Genomic DNA, 24,961 nt, shown 5'->3' on the forward strand with positions numbered 1-24,961 from the left:
TCTAAATTAAAAATGTAATGAATAGTTTCTGAGTTAATATTGTTTAATACGAATAAAACGGTTTATTTTATATATTTTTTTAAACGGTTTTAAAATAATATATAAAATAAATGTAATATTGAATCTATAGTACCTACGTTCCACAGCTATACTTACTCTCAGCACAATTTTTACAGATTATAAAATATTAATATAAATACTTCTAATAATTACAACTATTTTCATATCATTAAAGAGCCTTTATATACTTTTAAACTCATTATAGTGAAAAGTGAACTATTATCCTGAGTTTAAATTTATATAAATCGAAACTTTAAAGGAAATCACCCCATAAATAATTTACAGTTAGAAAGGGTGTTTCTCTTTTACTTGAAAAACCAAAGTTTGTATCGCCATTACAATCCTAAAAATTTACAAGTAATTGAAACTTTGGTAATTTTAGCATGTAAACTTAAAAATAACCAAAAATAGGGATTTAAATAAATGCATTATTGATGTAAGAATTAGAGGTTAGTATGATTGGTGAATCACACTGTATAAACAACTATATACATATAAATAAATAACCTATAGGTTACCTACCTATTATACATAATTCATTGCTAGAAAAAAAATAGGTAGCAATACCTATAATATATATATATATATGTGTTAATATGTAGTATGTACAACATTGCAACATATACGCGTAGTATTAAATAAATATTTATTTCATATTTTTGAGGCACGTCAAACGTGCATATATTATGTGTAGTCGTTTAGGTATACATAATGTATAATATATTGTATGCATTCATGACAGCGGAAAAACGATCATTGTCGTGCTATTACGATTTCGCAACTTTTGATACAAGTATAATTTTTTATAATATCTATTTTTTCACAGACTGGGGCCGTGAATATTAGCTACATATTCAATGTAGTTGTCTATATTATGTATGTGTATGTACAATTTTAACTACACAGTAGATGTTATTGATAGTTTTATCTATCCAATAGGTACCTAACCCTTCAATTTAATAAAGCTATTTATATTTTTTTAAATGTATAATAATTGATTTTAGTTTAAAGTTATTAATATAATATATAAGTCGAGTATATAGTAGTGCAAGTACAATTTAATGTGCTTCAGTGTTTATAAATCACAAAATAATATATTTATATATTATTTATTTATAAGGAGGGAGTGAGGGACCAACGTATATGTATATAGGAACTTGAATTTGACGTTTTAATGATAATACGAATATTCTATTTAACTAGAACGGAATTAAAAATGATTACTTATTGTATCTACGAGTTCTACGACACCTAGTTTAATGATCACATTTTTAACCGATTAGTTTTTTGAAAGTTTGATAGTTTTCTATTATATACCTAATTTGATTGTTTATTGGTTTAATATGTAGATCAATAAAAAACTTCTGGTGTTTCTTTAATGTCTTTTTTGTTTGAAAAAATTTTAAGTGAGTCATATTTTACGTATAGTTCTAAAGTTCCAACATCCATAATTCTTTAAAATTATCTCCAAGATTTCTCATAACTTTTTTGGTTATAAAATTAAAATAAATATTATCTAAGCTATAATTATAATTTTTATGAACGTTTAAAGCTCATAAATATTGATGATATTGGATATCTAAACTTTTATAAATATCTACAATAAATCCACGGTTGATTTTAATTTGTAAATTGTTTGTTTAATAAGAAGTCGCTATTATCATTTGTTGGTTTTCATATTATATCGATTAAATTTGAATTCGAATAATGTTATAAGGTTATAACATTAGTTTGTTGGCACATTTAAAATACAACAATGAATAAAAATTCGAATTAATATTCAAATATCTATATCTTATTAGGAACCAAATAATAAGTTATTTGAGAGAATTAAAAATTTACAAGTGTGGGAATACGTTGTATGTTAAACAGCCAGGGGTATTGATGGACTTCGGTACGGATCTGGTTAGATATGGTTCCGTATCATAACTGTATTGTAAATTAGCATATTTGAAAAAACAACTACGTTCTGACTCTATAGCACGAGTAAATACTAAATAATATTGTATTAATTTAATAATATTCACCTACATATTTTATCGTACAGTGTACAGAGCTGGATGTACTTTGGCTCCAACATTATATGCGGGTACCTATATTCCACGTCGACCTCGTTCGTATAGTAAGTTGATACCGTGCCAAAGTGTCGTTTTTAATCGGGCGCTTCGTTGGCATTATATATTATATTATTATTATGTTTTACACCCCGCACGGCATGCAAGTGTTTTTCAGTGTATATACTGTATATAATACAGCCAGTGGCGCACCTAGTATTTACAGCAACCGTCGAAGACATGATTTATATCGCCTTTCCACCGGATCGGTAAAAATAAAATTTCGGCCAACGCCAGCAGTGAATCATACGATTTATACACATGATGTACCTATGTATATAGTATAATTGTATATAATGTATATTTTTTATGTTCCATTGCCGTGCGCGGACACTTTTTGCAGGGGATGCCAATATCTTTTTTAAAGGAATTATTAGGTATTAAAAATGTTAATTTTTAGAAGTATCTCCCACTACACACTTTGCAAATCGATAGTATCCTATTTTTAAATGAATATCAGCGCCATGTCAGTGGCCAGTTTTTTCGAGTTATACCGTTTCACAAATATATGCAGGATATAAAAATAATATCGTATACGTGAGCTGATCGGTTCTCGTTGATTTCTAGTATGACCATTGTTATAAGTTATAACCTATGAAAATTCAAAAGGAAAAACAATTGGTAAATTATTACAACTTAAACATTTTAGCTGAGTTGATCATAAATATCATTATTCATTATAGGTAATAGCGTTTAATTTTGAATTGCTGCAATAACCTACTCGAAATTGATTTTTTACAAATTTTTTATAAAATGTATAGTTCATTGTACATACAGAAAGATCGCATAAGAAGTTACTAATTACTATAGTTAGAACTTTGTATGTTTATCACAATAATATATATTAATATACCGACTAAATCTGAAAGACTCGTCGGCTGCCATATATTTACTACTATATTATAATAATTATTGTTTTCGCTGTTTTACCGTACGCAACGTAACAACAAAAAGCTCTAATCCTCGAAATGTTTACACTTATATATTATAATGTTATTAATTAAAATACAAACGCGGGCTATACGTTTATGGCCACAATACATAAATATTATTGTTGAACAAAGTGTACAAACACGATAGAACCTTATTGTCAAGTATTAAGTAGGTACATTGTATGCATAATATTATATAATATTACAATACAACTATACAAGTCTATAAACTAGAGATGAATAATATTCAGGCAGTCGGAACACCGCCATCATATAATAGGTATATTATTTATAATCTTCACATTTACCAGGAAAATATAAACATTTATTCATATAGGTATTTACTTTAAAAATATATAAATAATTTGTTATTATTTACAAAATTAAAACTACGGTATGCCATGCATAAGCACCTAATCAAATAATGGATAGATACATCATATCAGTACATTACGTTATGTGTAGCCGTGCGAAGTAGGTATACTTCAGTACTTGTATACCAATATTATTTAAAAATCATAATTAGTTAGCATAAAATGAATAAAGGTTAGGTTAATAAGTAAATATTGTTAACCAACCACACGTAGCCACGTAGGTAGGCAATATTTTAGGGAAATAAGTTTTTAAAGGGAATTATCGGTATTATAGTATACCATAAATATAAAAATCGTACAATTTGGGTAAATATTTTTTATGAAGGAATAAACAATTTCGAAAGATTTAACTTCTTAACCCTTTTCCCCGTCTGCAATGGTTATAATTCATAACTGGTAAAGAATATCATAATCATATTTGTCAAGCTGCAGTATTATGTATACTTATTTTAAATTAAATCTATATTTATTTGTTATATACATATACCTACCAACCTATAATCTATTGATAAGCACTATTAGTACTAAAAATGGTTTATTATGTTCAATAGAAAATCAAAAAAAAAACTGCAGTTCAACTAATAACTGAATCCATTCCACTAAAATGCAAAAAAAATTCATACGTAATGTACACATTAACCCCAGTGTTGAAAGGAAGAGATTATAATAAAGTAATCCAAACAATGTTAAGTTGAATTGATAAGAAAGATTTTAATACATTGAATAATAAATCATATAATAATATAAAATGCACTCAAACACGTATATTATTGGCAACGGGTCGCATATCTCGACTGCCATAATAAGAAACTATATTATAATAATAATATTATAGCTAATATTTTGTAACTGCCGCATGCACACAATATTGAAAATATGTCACCTCTGCATTTTCGCTTTCCTTATAAATGTATAACTATAGATAGCTAATCTACAGTATGAAAATACTACTTATTAGTTATTGTATACAATCTACAGGGTGATAACTAAATTATAATTTAATATTTCAACACCCAGAATCATTGTTTGATTGGGGATGAATGGCTTATATGTTTATGTCTTACAATAGACATATTTTTGACGTATCAAATTTATGAACATATTTCCAAAATATTGTATTTCCTCGCGGTTAAGTATAGGCGGTAATGCGGTTGCGGTATGGCTTATAGATTTGAGAAAACACATAAAAGCGAGAGGTAAAAGTGTCGTACTTAAAATCGATGCGTGACACATTGCAGTATAACGACGTGGCACATATAAAACCAATCAACGACTACAATTTTGATTCACTCGGTCTCGTAAATCTATAAGTATATGTATGTCATAAAGGTATATGGTGCAGAAATGCAGAATAGTCTAAAAGTGAATAATAAGCGTATTATAATAACATTGCAGGTAACACAATTTATAAATTCAGGTTAGATATTGACATTTTACATAATATGTAAAATATATGGAGTGAAATTCTGCAGTTCCACGTTGTAGACATTTTCTCACAATATATCAATAAGCGTACCTACCTAATAAAGAAAAAAAAAATTTAAACGTAAAAATGTAAAATATAATGATCTAATTTTTTAATCATCTCATTAATATTTTATTTTTCTCTTTCTATACATGTATACAGGGTGTCCCGTGAGGATTTACCCATTGCGATATCTCCTGAAATAATGGAGATATCATAATTATGTCTTTTTAAAAACACACAGTGACAAAGACTACAAATATTTCATGTTTTTAATTAAATTTGTTTTAGTAAAAAATAAAAAATTTTTTTATTATTTATTTTCAAAAAATTGAAGATAGCTATTTTGTAGTTAATTTTTCTGAAAATTTGTCTACATTTTATTTTTATTAGTATCGTGATTTTCAATATCTTTATTTAGTTTCAAGAATATTTTTGTATTATTATAGAGCCACAAAATGTTTGATAACACTGGCACTTATATAGTTATATAGTATTAAATAATTCACAAATTTTCTTGAAACTAAAAATATTAAAAATCATGAAATTAATGAAAATAAAATATTGAAACGTCAGCATTTTCATAAAAATAAATTACGAAATGGCTATCTTCAATTTTTTTAAATAGTTAAATAAAAAATTATTTTTTTAACTTTTTACCAAAAGATTAAGTTAAATTAAATTATGAAATACTTGTAGTTGTTGTCTCTATCATAAAAAAAAAAATGATACCTCCATTATTATACAGGAGATATCGCAATGGGTAAATCCCCACGGGACACTAATATATAATATATATATTATGTTGAAACGTATGACCTTATTATATTACTTATACCGGCTATACCTAATACCTATATAGTAGAACATCAATAATCCGGAATAATTAGGGCTCTAGGTTATCCAAATTAAACGAAATAACCAAAAATCGTAAATTATAAATTTAAGAAAATTGTATTAAATATAATATTATAAAATATATAATTCAATGTATAGTGTTAGACCAAACAAAATCATTACAAAGTAATACATATAACTATTACTTGCATATTATTATTTTTTATTTATATTAATATCAAAAAGTAAAATATAATTACATAACAAGACAAACTTACGGCTGTCCGGACTAATGGGTTTTTACTGTACTTATTTAATTGGCTAATACAATATTAGGCGGTTTTTTTGTTCGATTTTGTACAAAATCTGTTGTCCGCAAAATCAAAAACTTATGTAGAAGGTACCTAAATATTTAAGAGCATATTATTATCCGTTTTCCTGTTCGTAATCGAATGACAGACGAACATCGCATGATTATATTGTATTATATATATATATATATAGTTTACTGTTATGACTTCACCAAAATAGATACATGCAATATCGGGTGGTCGCCGGCGATTCGAAATGAAAAATCGCTTTGTCGGCGCCGTAGGTAACTTATACATATTATAATACAAATAAAACGGGCGATCGTTTTTGAATCGCTTTAATTAATAAAAATGCACGAATAGAGGATGAGGTAGATAGGTATAGACATAGAGTATACCTATTATAATGTCGACAGCGTATTATTATACATTATTCGATTGTATTCGAAACTCCACGCACTTCCGTTTACCCGGAATTTTAAATTGCACAGGCACATAGTCGTGTCAAGTGGGTACTATATAATTTTACTGTATCGATAATTCAATTACTCATTATGCATATATAGGACACATAGGTACATCGCACACGCGCTGGACGCTTCGCCGAGCTGATGAAATAAATTGGCTCGGCGTACACTCATCACCCTGCAGGCCGCAGGGGCGAATATCGATCAATTCGATAATATTATATAGACGACGACGATAAAATATTTAACACACTGCAACGTGACAACGAGGATATAGGTCTACGACATAAGATACTACGACGACGCGTCCCTCGATGTACCGAATAAAAAGTTTTCAATTATAATTTATAATCGTTAGTTATTATAATATAAAAAAATATTTCTTTGTTGTAGAGAAAAATCAATATATATATATTATATATATACACACACACGTATATACGTTGTGTTAATTAAAACAGCTGAGGCTTTTTTAAATTTAAAAACTAAAAGGCGTTATATATATTATACGATATACTTATATGTATATATTTTTTTTTTATTATTTCTTTTTTTTCTTTTATATAATATTTTATAATAATAATAATAATAATAATAATAATAATAATAAAAAAAAAACGTTTCAACTCTTTGCGCTCCAATATAATAATTTAATAATAGTAACAATCAACGCGTACTTGGGTTTACACTGTGAAATGAAAATACGTCGGCTGCACGTAAGATAAATTGCCAGCAAAATCAAACGATATGACATGTTTTGGAGTCTTTTATTTACTCAGCTAAAACGGTGTTATCAGAAAACGTTTAACTGACAACGGAGCGCAAAGTGTTAAGTGCGTCTTCACAACTCATCATAATATATACACATTATAAACAACGTTATAAAATCCGAGATTCAAAACAAAACATCAACAAATTTGTTAAGTACATTTAACATTTTTTTTTCATTTTTTCATTTTTTATGAAACATTTTTAATATTCCGATGATGTTACCTTTAAAACAATCATATAATACGAGACAAATAAAAGCTGCCTAAACATTATTTTGTTGTTCTTTTTAAGTTTTTAATGAAGGTTTGTTTACAGTGTGATGTTAATTTTTATTATTACAATACCATAAGAATCCAAGATATGCAACTTCGGATTGTCAACAATTGCCTAAGTATTTAATAAGCAGTTAAGTATAAGTTATGATTACAAGTGAAGAGTAATGAGAAACGTGAAGTATTTACTTTGCTATACTTAAATCTATAAGAAACAAGTTTTAACAATGGTATAAAAACGTACACTGTAAATTGCATATAATTAAGAATTAAATTTTAGCCAAGTATAGATAAATAAATTATTATGTGTAATTATACTTCTAAATATAAGTTAAATATCCTAAGCATTTATATTTACATATAACATAAATTACAATAAATATTGTAATTCAAGAAACTTGAGAATGTTTATAGATGTAACATGAGATGAAATTTGAGTACATTGTTTAATACAATATATTAAAATTATGGTTTACCACAAATGTAAAATTAATATTAATCATTATTATAGCAAATATATTGTGAAAAAGCCATTGGTGTTTTTCTCGAGTTTCTTGATTGTCTAACAAGAATACAATATTCATAAGGCATAAGTTAGTACAGATAATCAAATAACAAAGGTATAACTACATAAATGTTACATAATAATATTGGTGACAAGAAATGTGAACATAGGCGCAACCAGGGAATGCTAAGAAGACTTCAGCATCACCAAATGATAATACCATATTCTTTGTTTTTATTTTATAACTTTAGTTGAGATATATTTAATGGCTTTCAATAATGTTCAATTGAACACTAATCCAATATCTATAATATTAGCACCCCAAAAAATGTAGGTTTAGTTGCGCCCATGATTAGTGATTACTATACGTTATGACATAATATGTCTAAACATCATAAACTTAAGTATTTTCTAAATTTTAATATAATACTAAGAAAGTCATAAATTATTAAAAATTAGGAAAAGTGGACTATAATAGTGTGTTGAAAACATGTGCTAGTCAAAAATAACTAGCGTAATTTTGTAAGTACATAAATACATATGTAAAAGCTCATTCATTTAAAAATTATATAATGTTAACACTTAGCAACAAAAAATAAAAACAAATTGGGACGGTGTATTTTTGTAACATCTCACTAGGATCTTTAAAAATTCATAATACTTAATCAGATACTAGGTAAAGTCAACTTTAAGTTTCCTTTATAACAGATACATGACGTGAATGAACACAAAGCGACATGATTTTTATAGCTACTAAGGGGAGTAGGTATTAACAGATGTGGAAAGTCCGACTGGCCATACTTTTACCCTACAAATAGAGATACTTCAAAGGAACAAGAGATATTAGAGATCAACAATATATGACAAATCGACAATAAAAATCATTTAAAAAAATAATAAATATGTTATATAACAGTCATTTTCTTAATGTCATTAATAAAAATAATAAAAAAACTTGCATCAATCAAAAATTAAAATGTTTTCTTTTAAAATTGTTCATTCAAAATTTTCATAACATAACTATACAAAAGAGTAACAATTCATAAATATACTCTTTAATTATTTAATTAAATTGAATAATAATAAAAAAAAAAAAAATAAACGATTATCAGTCTTTCCCTAAAGCATGAGTCGGAATTTCCACATGCCATACTGTTAACACCACTAATCATTTGTCATATTATCATACATGTATTTCTTGTTCTTCACATTTTCCAATAGTTGTGTAGTGTATTTTTCTCGAAGAAGTATTAAATTCAGGTCTTAATCGTTTCAACCCAAATCTAGATACATATACTACTACACCCAAAAATGCAATTACAGCACAAAACACAAACAACATTACCAATTTGTGCCCACCGTGATTACCATCAACTAATGTTTTGCGTATCGGAGTTGGACAATCATTGCGATAAGCAGCATATGGATCAAGAGGGTTTTTTGGCAAATTTTGGTTACATCTTATCGACTCACCGTTGCGAACACTCACCTTAGTGGTACGCAACCAACTATATAGGTTTTCAATATTACAACCACACGAAAATGGGTTATTGGACAAGTCGATGGCTAAAGATCTATTATTGGACTGTATACTATCCAAGATGGAGAATTGTTCTTCAGAGAGTCCACGTATAAGATTACCTTCCAAGTCAATAAAACGCAAATGTGACATACACTTTATGTCAAAATCAATGCCTGTAAGTTGATTGTTGCTGAGATGTAAGTCAAGAAGACGAATTAATGGGCAGAAAACAAGAGGTTCTGTTATGACACTCATCTTATTTTGTTCAAGATGAAGTTTGGCCAAGCGACTTAAATTACTGTAGAGGAATACTTCATGCAAGTCGGCAGTTATATTCATAACACCTTCATCAGCAAATGCATCAGTGAGATGTAGTTCTATCAAACTTTCAAAGTTTGAAAATACTCTATAAAATAAAATTGAATGTTGTTAATTTTTAAAGTTTGTTTTGTTTCATTAAAAAAAAAAAAAAAAATTTAACATTTTTATATGTGGAAATATTTAATTATTACTAAGGTTATGTTCTATTATTAGGGAAAATATTGGGAGGAACCTTTAAAGAAAAGAAAATTTCAATCAAAATTTTAGACCAAGTATTATTTTCATTGTAATGGTTGTATTATTATTAAAATAAATGCATATTAAAGTTAAATTAAATTTGAATTTATGTAAATTATAGAAGAAAGCATACCAATGTTTACTTTTTTACTTATATTAACAGAACAGTATTTAAAATAAATGCATAAATCAATCCTTATATAGACATTCTGGTGCTGAATAATTCAATCAGTAGGTGGTCCTACTAGGTGTGGCAAGCAAATAACATGATGAGATCACACACTAGTGAGTAATTATTACTTCTAATGAATACTAAAATAGTGACCTCACAAATTTATATAATAGCTTACTTAATATTCATTAGAGACGAATAACACTATAACCACCTATTATAACACTTGTATTGTTTAAAAAAAAAATAAAAATAATAGATTTTAAATTCAAAAATATATTTAAAATTAACAACGATAAAAGTGTTTTAAAACATTGTCCTAAAGTTTAAGCCATAGAGTAATATTACTCATAATTTCTGTGGTTTAAACAGATAGATTTATGTAAATACATTTATTTTAACAAGAGATATTGATTAAATTAAAAAGCAAGAGGTCATTGTCACTATGATGTAACTAAAATTATGAAATTTACATTACTTAGGTAGATACTAAGATAAATAAAAAAAGAATCATGTCTGAAACTCACCTGGGATGATGAAACCCAATGCCATTCAATCCTATCTTGTTGTTGTTAAGTATCAGCCGTTCAACATTTGAAACGTGATGATAACTCTTTCCTTTGATCTCTTGTATACCGTTGTTAGACATGTCCAGGAATCGTAGTTTGTCCATGGTGCTGTTGACGCCAAATATGTTTGTCGGCAGCTCGGGCATAGAGTTGCCAGTGAATATCAGCACCTGCAACCAGAGGAACAAGAGTTGGTACGAGTACGGAAATGAGGCACAGGATTAACGGGTTCTCATCTACTATCTACTAATACAAATTATAGTATGGGTGAGCAAATTAATTGTAATCATCTATCAGCGGTCCAAGCTATAGGAAGCATTTAAAGGGGGTGTGGGTCATGTGGGTGAAATTGTCCTCTCGGATATTATTTGAGGGGGATAACTTGTTCAACCGTTCTTCTCTAAACTAGAAGACGCAAGGTGACAAAAGGAAAATTAATGATTATTAAGAGTAAGTAATTAAATTTCAAAGTATTTTAATTTTATCGATTCGTTTTTATATTTTTAGGGTTATAATCATTTTTTTTTTTTAATATCTAATTTCTGGACGCCCAAGTGCCACCTATGGACTGCAGGAGTTAGTCGATCACTCACCTCAGTTTCGCTGGGCAGGTTCAGGAACACGTCCAGACTCTGTTGCATGGACAGCCCTGTTCCCGTGCAGTTGACTGCGTACAGTTCTTGTCGGTCGTACGTCGTCCGGCCGCAGTAGCACGCACTCAACTCCTTCTTGACGCACCGGACCGGCTGCGGCCCAGACGTTGCGGCCGCCGGTGAAGGGGGCAGCAGCACCACCAGCAGCATCACTACCAGCAATGCGGCCACCGAAGGCGCCGGAACGGTGGACGCGGCCATAGGATCGTCCACGCCGGAACGCGAAGGGATGGGGGTTTCACGCGGACCGGGAGAGCTGCACCAGCACCGACGAACAGGGATCAGAACGGCGCAGCGATAACACCGGACGGACGGACAGGCGACAGCTCGTCGTCACCACCACCACTGCAGGCAGCTGCGGGGGACGGCGGGACGCATGCGAGACGACGATGACCGCTTAACGCGAACGGTGTTGAGCGATGAAATCGTTTTTATCGAACAAACAACCGCGCGCGCGGTCGACCTAAATAGTATCGTACGAGAGTCGGGCAAAATCGGTTTTTTCCCCTATATTGTTTTCCCTTTTTCTTTTTCTTTTTCGCGCACTGCCTTTTTATTATTATTATTATTTTTTTTTTTTTTGAGGTTATCGACACGGGGGCGCTATGGAGGCACAACGTTACCCGGCTATATTGTTCGACGGAGCGCGCAGCCCTGATTCAAAAATCTACCGCCGCCGTGTACAGAGAGCCGCCGTTCAGTACAGTAGTATTATATATTTTTAACAACTATAACGACGTGGTACGTACCTTGCGACGATATAATATCAAAAATCGAACGCTGCAGTTGGCTTCGGTTTCTTTTTTTTATAAAATATATTATATTATACCTTTGTTACCCCTATTATTCACCACGCGTGCCTATAACGTCGCGAACATTGTAAAATGTTTCCCGTCACAGATCGTAATAATATTATGATAATGTACAGTATAAAAAAATAACCGAGTGGCGAACGTCGTGCAGTGATACACGAGACGACCGGTCGTCGTGCCGTAATATTATGTACTACTGAAGTAGTAGTGAGTACACACACGACGTACTGATGCGGCGACGATCCGTTTTAACCGATAAATACGAATTTACGACGGCGACGACGATGCGCGTGAATGCGTGATGCACTACGGTAGATTTGCACGGGGTGGGGGGCTTGCGAACAATGATGCGATTTATTGGATTATCAATTATCGTTGGAGCGACGAGAACGAGACACGTCTACTCGGTCGGCCGACCTCGATTCGAATATTTTGCGCACGCGGACATAAAATAATAATAATACGACATATTTTATCCGCGATGCGATGACCGGTCGCGGTCCTCCACCGATTGCCGCAATGGAAATATACATTATTTTAAAATAATATAAGTACATGCACGCGCGTTTTTCTACAAGGTGACTTGTTAAGTAACATTTTTCGTTAAAAAAAAAAAAAAGTTGAAAAAACGTTTTTGCCCAAGTTTTTTTTATATAAGACACCTATACATTTTTACAACTTAAAATATGATTTTTATTTTTATTTTTTGTTTATAAGTATTAAATTGTTTATTTTTTAAATATTTGTTCCGGTGTACTTACCTTTTGTAGACACAAAACACGTCATAAGTATTATCAAATAATATCGAAAAAAAATAATTTTTTTTTATTATTAAAGCGTTACAAACCTTGGAGATTATTATGCGAGGATAAACCGAACTCAAAAATGAAATAAATACGTTACGGTAATACGGTGAGGAAAATATGAAAAAAATTCTAACTATTATTGTAGTTTATTTTTCTATGGCTTTCATAGTTTCATTGTTTCGATTTTTGGACCGAATTATATGTATACTAGGTAGTTATAATGTTTGGTTCGGTTTGAACTCTCTTGTTCAATGTACACTTAAGTTCGGTTTTTGAACAAAAATCAATAATATTATTCCAAACTAGGGAAATAAAATTCCAAATAGCTATCCACAAAAAAAAAAAAACAACAGAAAATCGCCAAAATAAAATGTATTGATTTTATTTTTGTAAAATTCCTGTTGAAGTTGTACAAAAAGAAAAATACATATGGGTACTAATATTGACCAAGAAAATTATAAATAACGAAGTCAAAAGTCAAACTCTGTGAATCAGAGATCACGGATCACCCTGTACACCAATACAGCTACATCTTATATTCTTATATATATAGAAATAGCCAATAGGTATAAAAATAATTTATTCATACCTTGCATATATAGGTATACCGCATACGATAATAATATTATACCGATTACCGTTTATATAATTATAGCATACACGATATACCTCTTGGCTATTATATACATATTATTACAAATCTCATAGTTATATAATGTTTAATATTATCGGCTAAAACGTGCGTATTTCAGTATTTGTTCCCCCCAATCCTGTGATTTATGTATTAACTGCTTATGCGGAAAAATAAGTTGTGTTCGACGATCGTGTCGCTGTCGACCGAGACGCACGTAAAAGAATGTCAATATTGCCATGTACGTCCGGACACGTCGCTATACACGAAACCAATATAAATCATTATGAGTGATGACCGAATACCGAATGGTTATGACTTAATGAGTGTTATTATTGTTATTTTAATATGTTAACCAGACCTTGATCAAGTTGATAACCTATAGAAAAAAACTTAAGAGGACTTTTTTAGTTTTTTATAGGGATTAACTGGACACTATTTGTTTAACACACTCACTGGGGTAAACAGAATATATTATATATATTACTACCTATATATATATAACCTATAACATAAATATAATAACTAATAAGTTATATTAGACACAAAATGACCTATATATATGTATAGGCGTATGTATAGCCGTATATAGGTATCTGTAATAAGGCACCAATGCAATAACCAGATGTTCATTTTTATTTTTTTTTTTCAACCTATATGTTGTATACAACTTAAACTAAAAATTAAAACAATTAAAAAAAGGTAGTCAAGTGAGTCACTCAACTATACATTAGGTGTAAAGTATCAAGTGGATTACTGTTATGAGTATGTTAAATTTGAGTTCAATGATACATTATTGTACACGAAAAATTATTCTGATCGGAAACAGTCCGTCTATCAGTTATATCACTAAGTATATTCGTTACCTATTCGACTGTCATTTATTTTGCTCTTAGTATGTTACAATAGGTTGGTAGTCGGTATATTTTTTTATGAAAATATCGCATTTAATTGTTATAAATTTATAATATATATTTTTATTTTTTACCATAATATATCAACTTATATAACTATTAAATCCCGCAAAACAGATAAAATTGGTTCATAAAAAAATTAGATAGATAATACTTAAAATAAATCAAAAATTTCATTGCGTATAGTAAAATTTTTAATAATATAACATAGGTATATAAAAGTTTTAAATCTCCATGAATAATGTTTTTTAATTATAACAAAATAATTAACTTTGATATTTATCTATTGTTAAAATAAGTAATATTAATCTAAAATATCTATAAAAAATAATTGCCTTTGCATATTTGTCAGATTTTATGGTTCCAATATACAGAGTGTCCCACGGAGATCTGTCAAATTAAAAAATGAAATAACTTTTGTTCTAATTAATATTCTTATAAAATTTCTTTAAAATATAAGTCAGAGGGACATGCGCTACATTTCTAGTATACATTTTTTATTTTTAACACCAAAAATAAAAACTTAAAAATTGATTAAAAAAATTTCAAAAATATTCTAGACAATTTGTAAATCTGATTAAAAAAAAAAAAATTAGATGGTAAAAACATTTATTTAAGTCCAGTGGCTGATTTTTTACAATTTTTTTAAATATCAATATTCTTGTTAGGTAAATTACGATCTAGTTTATGTAATAAACATTTTTAAATAATAGGTGCATGTTAAAATCTAACTATTTTAGTTTCTGAACGGAGTGATGAATGTATTGATTCTACAAAGTTGTGTGTTTTTTTTATTTTTTATTTTTGTGTCTGTCATCACGTTTTGGAGTAGTAATAATACTTTGATTTTTGACTTCAGCACTTCTTTGAAAATGAAAATTCATCTAGTTGGTACTTTGGGGGGTCAACAGTAAAAAATTTCCAGTAGTTTTCAAAAGCGTCAGGAAAGACCTTGAAAAAATAAAGGAAAATCGGGAATTTTTATACATAACCACTTTTCGACAAAATCGATTTTTTGATTTTGTTGTAACTCAAAAACGAATCATTGTAAATTTGCAAATACTTGAAATTTTCACCAAATGTTTATATTAGCGTTATCTAATTACGATTAAATTTTCAAAATATTTAGAATTTTTTTAAACTATTTATAAACCATTGAAATTTTCGATTTTTTTAAATGTTTTTTCTTGAAATGCCGATAAAAAAAATTTGGCTTTTCACAAAATCTTTAAAATTTAATACAAGGTTTATTATAAGTTGTGCTTATCGTAGTAAAAAAAAATCAAAAATCGTCAGTTACAATTTTTGTTTATAAGCATTTAAAGTTCAAATGTTTACGAAATATATCAAAATCTCGAAAATTTGCAAGGAATTTTGAAGTTGAAAATTTATAAAACTTTTGTGATTTATACCTAAGGTTAAAAAACCCTATACAAGGTTATCCATAAGTTTTCCTTCAAGTAACTATAAAAAAAAAATTCTAGTGTCAATTAGCAAAATTTTTATGAGTGTATAAAATTTAATTTTTACGAAATCGCGTAAAATAACGATATATTACAAATTAAATATAGGTAATAAATAATAATATAATATATCTTACTAATTATCATTGGCTGACAAATCATCTCCGTTCAGAATCGTTTTTCGTATACAATGATACCTACCTGTCATTGCATTCAAATTTAACACAACCATTATAGTGACCAGTGACTTACTCTCCATCTCTACTATACAGCAAAGGGATACCCACTTGCCCACTTTTTTATTTATTTACATTTAGAATTTTGACCTGGTGATAATTTTATTATCAAAATTTAGAAAAAAAAACCAAAAATATTTTTAAATCCATTATACCTATAAATAGTTTTAAAAAATTCATAGATAATCATAGATAATAGAAAATGATTCATGAAATTTATGGTTATTTGTTTTCAAGTTATCTAAAAAAACAAAATCAAATTTATTGAAAATTTGATTAGCATAAAATTTCATATTTTTCCTGATTAAAAAGTAGATAATTAGATTTTTTAGTAGCTGGATCCAATTTCTTCCAGAAATCACCCCCAAAGTTGAATATCGTAGCATTTTTACTGTCTGAAAGTTGATGACAGAAAAAAAATTAAGAAACCCACTTCATTGTAAAATCAATTTATTCATCGCTCCGCTTAGAATTTAAAAAAATGTCAAGTAGGTATCATTATGATTTACAGGTACTTATATATAGTCTTCCAACGTAGGGAATAAGTTCTTTAAACATATATACATTATAGGAAGTATTACGGGCTTTATTGCTTTAATATAAAATTTCATAACTATAGGTTATAACTAATAAGGCATATGAAAACGTACTTTTTAAAATTGGTTAACTAGTTATAGGTATTATACTTGATTTCAATTTGAATTCAATACATCAGGAGTGTCCAATCCACTGAGTGCACCTGTGCCCTAATTTTGGGAGCTGCAAATTTATGATGCTAATTCTAAGCGAGCCATGCACAATGTATAGGGCAATGGCCAAGGAGATATATACCTCCCACCATAAAAAATAAAATCCTGTAGATTCGTTACAATAAATCATCGGTAGAGCGCGCCAGAGCAAATGTCAATATAACGTTAAACGCAGAAAGTTGTGCATATACATTATTCAGCTATTGAATTACCCAGACGCGTAAACACTGGGGTCTGGGGGTTTAGGGTTAAACCGAGGAAAAAATTGTTTTATTATGTTGCGGCACAATTTGTATTGCTAAATTTTGTAAGCCCCCAGAAATTTGTCTTTGTATACCTGTATTTGATCAATTAGTTACGTCCTAAAGCATATACCTACTTAAATGGCTAAATGGGATGTTGTTTAGATAACAAAAATCATACTGAAATAATTCAGTTAAAAGTTACATACATATACGAGATTGAGCAGGTATATGAACTTATGTAATATCCTATCAATTATCATAATAAAAATAATTGTTTTATGCTTTAATTGTATGTGATCTATTTATGAGAAAAAGGATGAACTATAGAGCAAAACAACTACAATTTAATTGTCCTAAAATAACCATCCTACTAATATATAAGTATTTAAAAGATTACATCATTTATTATTAATTAATTCTAGTTAAAAACTTGTGGATTAAGGTAAAATTAATTTACAATATGCATTCTTAACTTATAGTACTACTTAGTTTACCATAGCAAAAGTATAATGTAATCTTGTAAAAAAATAATAATTTTAAAGTAACTTAATGTATTATAATGTTTAAATATATTATGTTACTTTAATAGTTCCTAATCACATTATAACAAACATTTGTATTACCCATTTATTTCTAATCAACTATGACGATAGTGTATAAATAACGTATGAATTAATAAATTGTTTGTAGGATTCTGGTTTATACTCTATTTAAAATAAGAATGCATTTGTGCTGAAACTAGTTTTATTTTATGAGCAATGCTGGATCATTATCTCGCCAGAGTCAAATATCTGTATATTTGTAGTGTAGTAAAGCCACACCTCTTAGCACAATTAGTATTATTTCATTTAATTAGTAATACCATATCTTGTTTGATTTACAACTTTATAAACTAAATAGAGTTAACAATCCTAAGAAGATCTAATAAATTTGGAAAAATATTGGATAATATTAGATAAAAAGCTTTTATAGAGTTTTTAATATTTTATTGAATAAATTGCAACAAAACGGTTTAGGATTCCATCTCTTCGCCTTGTAACTCTTTAAGATACGCAGCTTTGGCTTCCACAACACGCTGTTTGCGTTCTGCATTGGTCAATTTCTTGGCATTCCAGCGTTTCGGCTCTTTACCAACATCTTTCTTAGGTTTACGATCTCGTTTCGGGTCACTTCTTATATTTTCATGTGCTTTCTTGTACATGTTTTCCAACTAAAAATAATAAAGTGTGTAAATTAGTAGAATTTTATACCTTATGTAGTAAAAATTGTTTTAATTCATCAAAAATACTTATTGTTAAACGTAATATTTACATACTCAGATCTTTTTTTTTATAAAAATCTAAGTTGTACTTTATATCAAGTGGATTGATAGTATTCATCAATTTTTGATATGATAAATTAACTTTAAATACTTAAATTGTCGAAAATATAAAATATTTACCGAAGGGTAAAAAACTAAGGTTTGAAATTAATACAAGTAATATATACCAGCGGTTCCTAAACTGTGTACCGCGAGCACTTTCTATGGGCACAGTGGTCTACATAAATTGGTTATCAATGAGTATTTTTTTTTGTTCTGTCTTTCGTGTTATTCACAGCAGGACACCATGGCTAAATTGGGTCCAAAAAAAGGCACCACGGAAAAAAGTTTGGGAACTGCTGATATAAACACATTTAATGGCTTTTGACATATCTCTCAAGCTATAAATAAGTGTGGTTAATACATATACTTTAGATACGTTTATGTGTTAGATATTTAATACCCATCATTTAGTAGCAATTTCTAAATATTGATTAAAAATCTATTAGTGGTAAAAAAAGGTAGACGTTTCTTAAGTTTAAATTTAAAATGGGATATTCTAAAACATAATATTATGAATAGAGATTAGAGATCAAAGGAACCAATTATTAATGTTTTAACAAGTTGCATATTCACGACTTTAGTATTCCAGTGATATCTCAAGCTTGTTAAAAATAAACATAACTTAACACAGGTTTAACTTGTAAAAATAGTTATTTTAAATTGTAATATTAATATTCAATAAAAAAAAAAATTAAATCCAGTAGTCCAATGATTCAAATTATTATAGGTAAGTGTAGAAAGTATTTATATTAAAGTCTGTATGTATATGTGAATACATTATTGTATTAATGTCATCATCTAAATTTGAATAAAATAATTACAATACTTAATGGCTAACCAGAAGTTGCAATATTTCAATAAAACGCCATTAATAAAGTGTGAACTTCATAAAATAACAAATGTAGGTTGTCGGGACTCAACATTTTAAAGGTTGATATAAAAGTAAATACTAGATAATACTATCATTTTTAATATGATAAAAACCTTGTATTAGTTTTAATACGTTGACTGCCATGGACATTTTTCAGTGTCATTATAAATTTGTACTCAGATGTATACATTACTATTGAGTTTGAAAAAAAATGTTAAAATTATGTGTATTACATTAAAAAATTGCAATTATTCTCGGTATGCCACAGCGTATTTTCTAGATCATTATTGTAACGCCATGGAAAAGTTAATATAAATCTAAATTAATTTACAGCAGCCTGCGGCCATATGGCCTCCTATAAATGATATGGTGCGGCAGCCAGTGGTCTAAAAATTAACAATAACTAATCATATTTATACAGACGCTGGCGGCTGCATGTTAGTCAAACGTGTTAAATACAAATTCAAGACCATACCACAAACTTTCTGTGGCATGAAATAATCTTCTGATTCTATAACCACCAATAAATATTGTTTATTTTTATGTATATATCTTATTTTATTTTTGACGAATTTGAATTAATATTAAATAATAAAATAACTTACATCATCGGCCACGATTCCTAATTTAATATATTGAGAAAACTGTCGATTGTAGGCATCTTCATCCTCTTCCTCCAACTTCTTCATATATTCAGCCACATGTAAGCCTAATATGTGCTTACGGTGTGTTTCTGCACTGTATTCCTTGGCTTCAGCATCATAGCCAGGGAATCGCTTAACACTATATATATAAAAAATACAGGGTTAATAAATTATCAAAATCCATCCAATTTTTATTTACCTGTGAGGAATGTTGAATCCTCCGTCAACTGCTCCTTTCATGGCTCCGAATACTCTAGCACCAGTGCTGGTTTTCATCAAACCAACATCTAGATTACAACGGAAAGCATTTGGACCTTCATCTGCAGGTTCCACGTAGTATTCTTCACCATTAGCCTCTTTCAAGCCTTCGTATAAACGGTCCAATCCAAGTTTTTTCAATAACTAAATAAAGACACACGGAATTAAAACAGGACATTACAAACGCAAAAATAAAATTAAATAACTTACTCTTCGGGCAACCAAAAGTCCAGTGCAGTAAGCAGCAGCATAATTGGTCAAACCTACTTTAACACCATATTTAGGTAATTCATGGCTGTAGGCAGCGCAGACAATTTTGTCTCCTTCAATGCGAGAGTGTGCAACCTAAGTATTCATAGAAAATTTACTGAAAAAATCTGTCAAGTCATTGAATAAAATTTAAAACGAACCTGGCATGTGATGTCTCGGTTGGAGAAACGAACAATTAAACGGTACTTGGGAGTGTCGTATTTGTTCTTGTCTTGAACGATCAAACGTTTGCGCGCATAGTAGTCGGTTTTACCTTCACGACGCCTCTTGAATTTGACTTGATACCGTTTGAAATATTGTTTGTTCTTCACTACTTTAACGAAACCCTGAAAGTTAGAACGACATAATTAACGTATATAATTGATCGTCGGTTATAAAAAAATGGTTTTTAGGTAAACAGAGTGGTTGGCAATTTTATCCGGTTGAATCCGCGAAAGTATAAAAGGGAAACTTTAGAACTAATTGAAACTAATATATTTACTTATAATTTATTTCGATTACTTACCATTGTTAATACGAAAAATCACAAACGAACGACGTAAACCTAAAGAATACGCCGTGCAAAAGTAATGATTTTTCAAGAGAAGTACTAAGACTCAAAAAGAGACAACAATCCAAGAAGGAGATAACATAACCTAAAATTGGCAGTACACGATCATGGAAGAAATCACTTTAAACATTTCACGTGTCGTGAACATAGTTACGGTTTCTATTCCATGATTAACTTTAGTTTTACTTTTTGAATTTGAAAAAAAAATTATTTTATTATCAGATCAGAGTAATCTGTCATTTTTCTGTGGATGAAGTTTGATGTGTTACGACTTACGAGTGATTTGTTTCATTTATTCATACTATTTTGTCATTGTCCAAGTAATGAAGTTATCACACCGGACGGTGGACAGGAGTAATCATCACAGTTATATAAAATAAGTTGTTTTATCTTTTACATCAAGGCTTATAGATAATAAATATAATAATCTATAAACCTTGGTTTTATTTTTATATGTCCCTATGGGGGATATTAATCATTTTAATTATGCCACCTGTCCTGTGGCAAGTGACAAGTGTTGAAGTGTGCACTATGCACAACTGCAGTCAGATGGAAAACGCTAGCATATTGCATACTTAGGTCTATGTCTATGCTGCATGCACAGATAAATTTGGGTTTATTAGTCTGTGTCAAAGACCGTGGTCTGTGTCGTCTAGAGACGCGCTTTTTATCAGCACTTTCCTTATCGGAATTACGCTATCACGGATCGAGAGCAAAATTCTTGAACCAATCATTGCACTTCAAAATCAGTTGTTTCTTATCAATCACGATTTAAGATTTAAATCGTGTTATCAACCAGTAATGTTATGAATACGTAAATAATAAACTATTATCCGTTGTCAATCGGAATCATCGCGGAATCATCAACATTCATCATACCTGTACTATATGCACAGAACAATAAACAGTATACAAAAAAAATATATATATCTTTACATTATATATCAATACATCATTATTGATTTAAATAAATTTAATTGGGTTGTGATAGCCGATTACTGGATAACGACATGAAATACAATACGCTTGTTTAATTCATATTAATACTTTTTAGTTTTTAGTAATTGTTGATACGTTAAATTCATAATTTTAATTTGGCGGATTATACGCGGAATTCGCTTATCCGTAGGTGCCCTGCCACCCTATTCGGCGGATAATCGAGAGTACAAATCCTTTATTTTCCAAACATTGATACCTCTTATAAAACAAATTAACATAGTATCACAACACGGCAGTGATTATGCGTGTATCGGGCATCGGCACTCGTCGCTCCGCTCCGCAAATCGAAAACATCCCTCGACTTGCTATGCAAAACCACCTTATGTAGGACATAGGGTAAAAACTAAAATATGTATTAATAATAATTAATTTTAATACGAAAACGAAGAAAAGCAAAGTATACAGCGTTACGATAAGAAACAACTGATTTTGAAGCTCAATGATTGATTCATGAATTTTGCTCTCTATCCTCTACACGGAAGTTAGTTTATCACACAAGAATATTTATGCATATCAGTTATCACAGAATCATTGATGGTCGAATCATTCAATCATGACATGATGCATACCTAACGAATTTAACATGGAATTAAATTAATTATAAGATCTTATTATGATTAATTTTATAATTTTTTGGTAAATATTAAAACAATTTGAATAATATAAAAACAATTATACATAATTAGTTATTAATTACACAAACTCAATAGACAGTAGTATAGTATAGACGTAAAGTACAATGTTCATGTTTTAATGAAAGTGTTTTGGATTTTTAATGTGTATTTCAATAAAATTTATTATAAAATTCTGAATTTAATTATTTGAATGATAATGAGGAGTTGGTAAGTTCGATATGTCGTGTCCCACATCGAAGATTGATATTTACAACTAAAAGTAAGGGGAAATGTAAGTTTAAGATAACTAAATCTTGTAAAATAAGTAAAAAGTAATCAGCAATGCCTAGGCATTATATTATATATTTTTCATGAATTTTTGGTCATTACTGCTCTTTTTTTTTACAAGACAGGGTTGTACAGTAATCAAATTATTGCAAACTTTGCTTTTGACACAAAAATTAAAATAGATTTTTCCCATCTCTACTACTATTCAAGAAAAGGTTGTTGGGTAAGGTACGCTTTAATATATATTTTTGGTTTTTTTCTGAAATATGTTCTTAGATGGAGTTGAATATACCTTAATATGTAGATATTATTGTATTAATACTAATAAATTATACTTGAGGATCTTTAAATTGTACTTTATCTGAGATAACTGTTCTTTTAGGTTATACATTTATTTAATATATTTTAATATATTATTATTGTAATTGTTATTGACACATTCAACCAATAATAGTGATGGCCAGGGTAAATAAATACTAACTTATGCTAATCTTATACAGGTTTTAAATTTTAATAGTATTTTATAATATATTCATACAAGTAATGTGCAAGTATTCTAATATATAATTTTAATTACCTATATGTGATATTTATCTTAATTTTTAGAATAACTTTTTCAATCAAATTCAATTGCCTAATTAACATATTTGATATGAATAATATTAAGTAGCTAAACTGTATAGGAATTAAAAAATAATATATATATATATAAACTAAAATAAATATGTATTTTAAATATAGGTAATACAAATATTATTTTTGTGGTGGCTTGAATAGTTGAGTTTTCTAACTCTAGGAGTAAGCTTCATAAGCTACTCACCCACCAACTAAATAAAATGTTTTTAGTACTTTTTTTTTGAGTTACATTTTTTATGTACTTTTAAACTTAATTTTAGATAAACCTATTTTAACTTTAATGACTAACCTTCTGTTATGATAAATCTGATAACTTTAAAAAAAATATGAATGATATTGATTAATTAATATTTAATATGTTATCAGTGGCATGCCACGTGCCCAAGAATTTTCTATGGTGGAAGAGAATTTATATAATACATGTAAATGAATTGTGGTGATCCAAAGACATATAATTAGGGGCTTTATGGCTTTGGGTTAATAATTTATAAGCAATAACTTATTACTAAAATTATTTTATCGGATGCAATTCACTAAACCCGATTTATTTATGTCATAAAGAGTGCCGTAAAGCGGAGGTTTCTCAAGTGAATTTGTTCCTTGTCATTTAAATATTATACACATAAAAATAGTTATGATAACAAAAATTCATATAATAAGTATTTACAGATTTTTTTTTAAAAAGGCAATCAAATGAATATTCTGTTGTGCATGGGTCACTGTAGTTTTTGCATCAGCAACGACAGCAATATTATTTTCCAGTCCTTTATTCTCTGCAACTATTGTCATTGACTGATAGGAAAGTATAAGCGGATTTCATTTTTCTTTCTAATTTACTCTCAGGTACAATTGACTCTCCAAATCTCCTTTCTTGTAACTCTTTCAAAATTCTTACATTGGCCATATGTAATATCTAATAACAGTAATAATTATCGGTTTTATATTCTTTCTTGTAACACAAGGTAATACAAGCTACCTATATTACTAATAAGTCACTTGTAAGAATTATGAGAATTGTTAATAGTCAATA

General features: G+C 29.1%; 2 protein-coding genes across 2 annotated transcripts; both read right to left on the minus strand.

Moving 5' to 3' along the window:
• Positions 1-7,077: 7,077 nt before the first annotated feature.
• Positions 7,078-12,807, minus strand: LOC132919260 (protein slit). Its single transcript, XM_060980679.1, has 3 exons — positions 11,523-12,807; positions 10,888-11,099; positions 7,078-10,036 (listed from the first exon to the last, which is right to left on the minus strand). The coding sequence occupies exons 1-3, from the start codon at positions 11,781-11,783 to the stop codon at positions 9,292-9,294; spliced, it is 1,218 nt and encodes a 405-aa protein (XP_060836662.1). The 5' UTR covers positions 11,784-12,807; the 3' UTR covers positions 7,078-9,291.
• Positions 12,808-18,402: 5,595 nt separating this feature from the next.
• Positions 18,403-21,509, minus strand: LOC132919261 (large ribosomal subunit protein uL18). Its single transcript, XM_060980680.1, has 6 exons — positions 21,350-21,509; positions 20,985-21,170; positions 20,785-20,919; positions 20,516-20,718; positions 20,278-20,455; positions 18,403-18,648 (listed from the first exon to the last, which is right to left on the minus strand). Exons 1-6 carry the CDS (start codon positions 21,350-21,352, stop codon positions 18,451-18,453), a joined length of 903 nt encoding a protein of 300 aa, XP_060836663.1. The 5' UTR covers positions 21,353-21,509; the 3' UTR covers positions 18,403-18,450.
• Between the last annotated feature and the right edge of the window lie 3,452 nt (positions 21,510-24,961).

This window comes from Rhopalosiphum padi, chromosome 2 (genome assembly GCF_020882245.1).
Source record: "Rhopalosiphum padi isolate XX-2018 chromosome 2, ASM2088224v1, whole genome shotgun sequence".
NCBI lineage: Eukaryota > Metazoa > Arthropoda > Insecta > Hemiptera > Aphididae > Rhopalosiphum > Rhopalosiphum padi.

Excerpts from the sequence above, each read along its gene's own strand:
- LOC132919261 (XM_060980680.1), bottom strand. Across the intron at positions 20,719-20,784 it reads GACTTTTGGTTGCCCGAAGA|TTATTGAAAAAACTTGGATT; the intron begins GTAAGTTATTTA and ends GTCTTTATTTAG. Across the intron at positions 18,649-20,277 it reads TAGGAATCGTGGCCGATGAT|TTGGAAAACATGTACAAGAA; the intron begins GTAAGTTATTTT and ends TATTATTTTTAG.
- LOC132919260 (XM_060980679.1), bottom strand. The coding sequence starts at position 11,783 with ATGGCCGCGTCCACCGTTCCGGCGCCTTCGGTGGCCGCATTGCTGGTA. Across the intron at positions 11,100-11,522 it reads ACCTGCCCAGCGAAACTGAG|GTGCTGATATTCACTGGCAA; the intron begins GTGAGTGATCGA and ends CTCTGGTTGCAG. Across the intron at positions 10,037-10,887 it reads ATTGGGTTTCATCATCCCAG|AGTATTTTCAAACTTTGAAA; the intron begins GTGAGTTTCAGA and ends TTTATTTTATAG.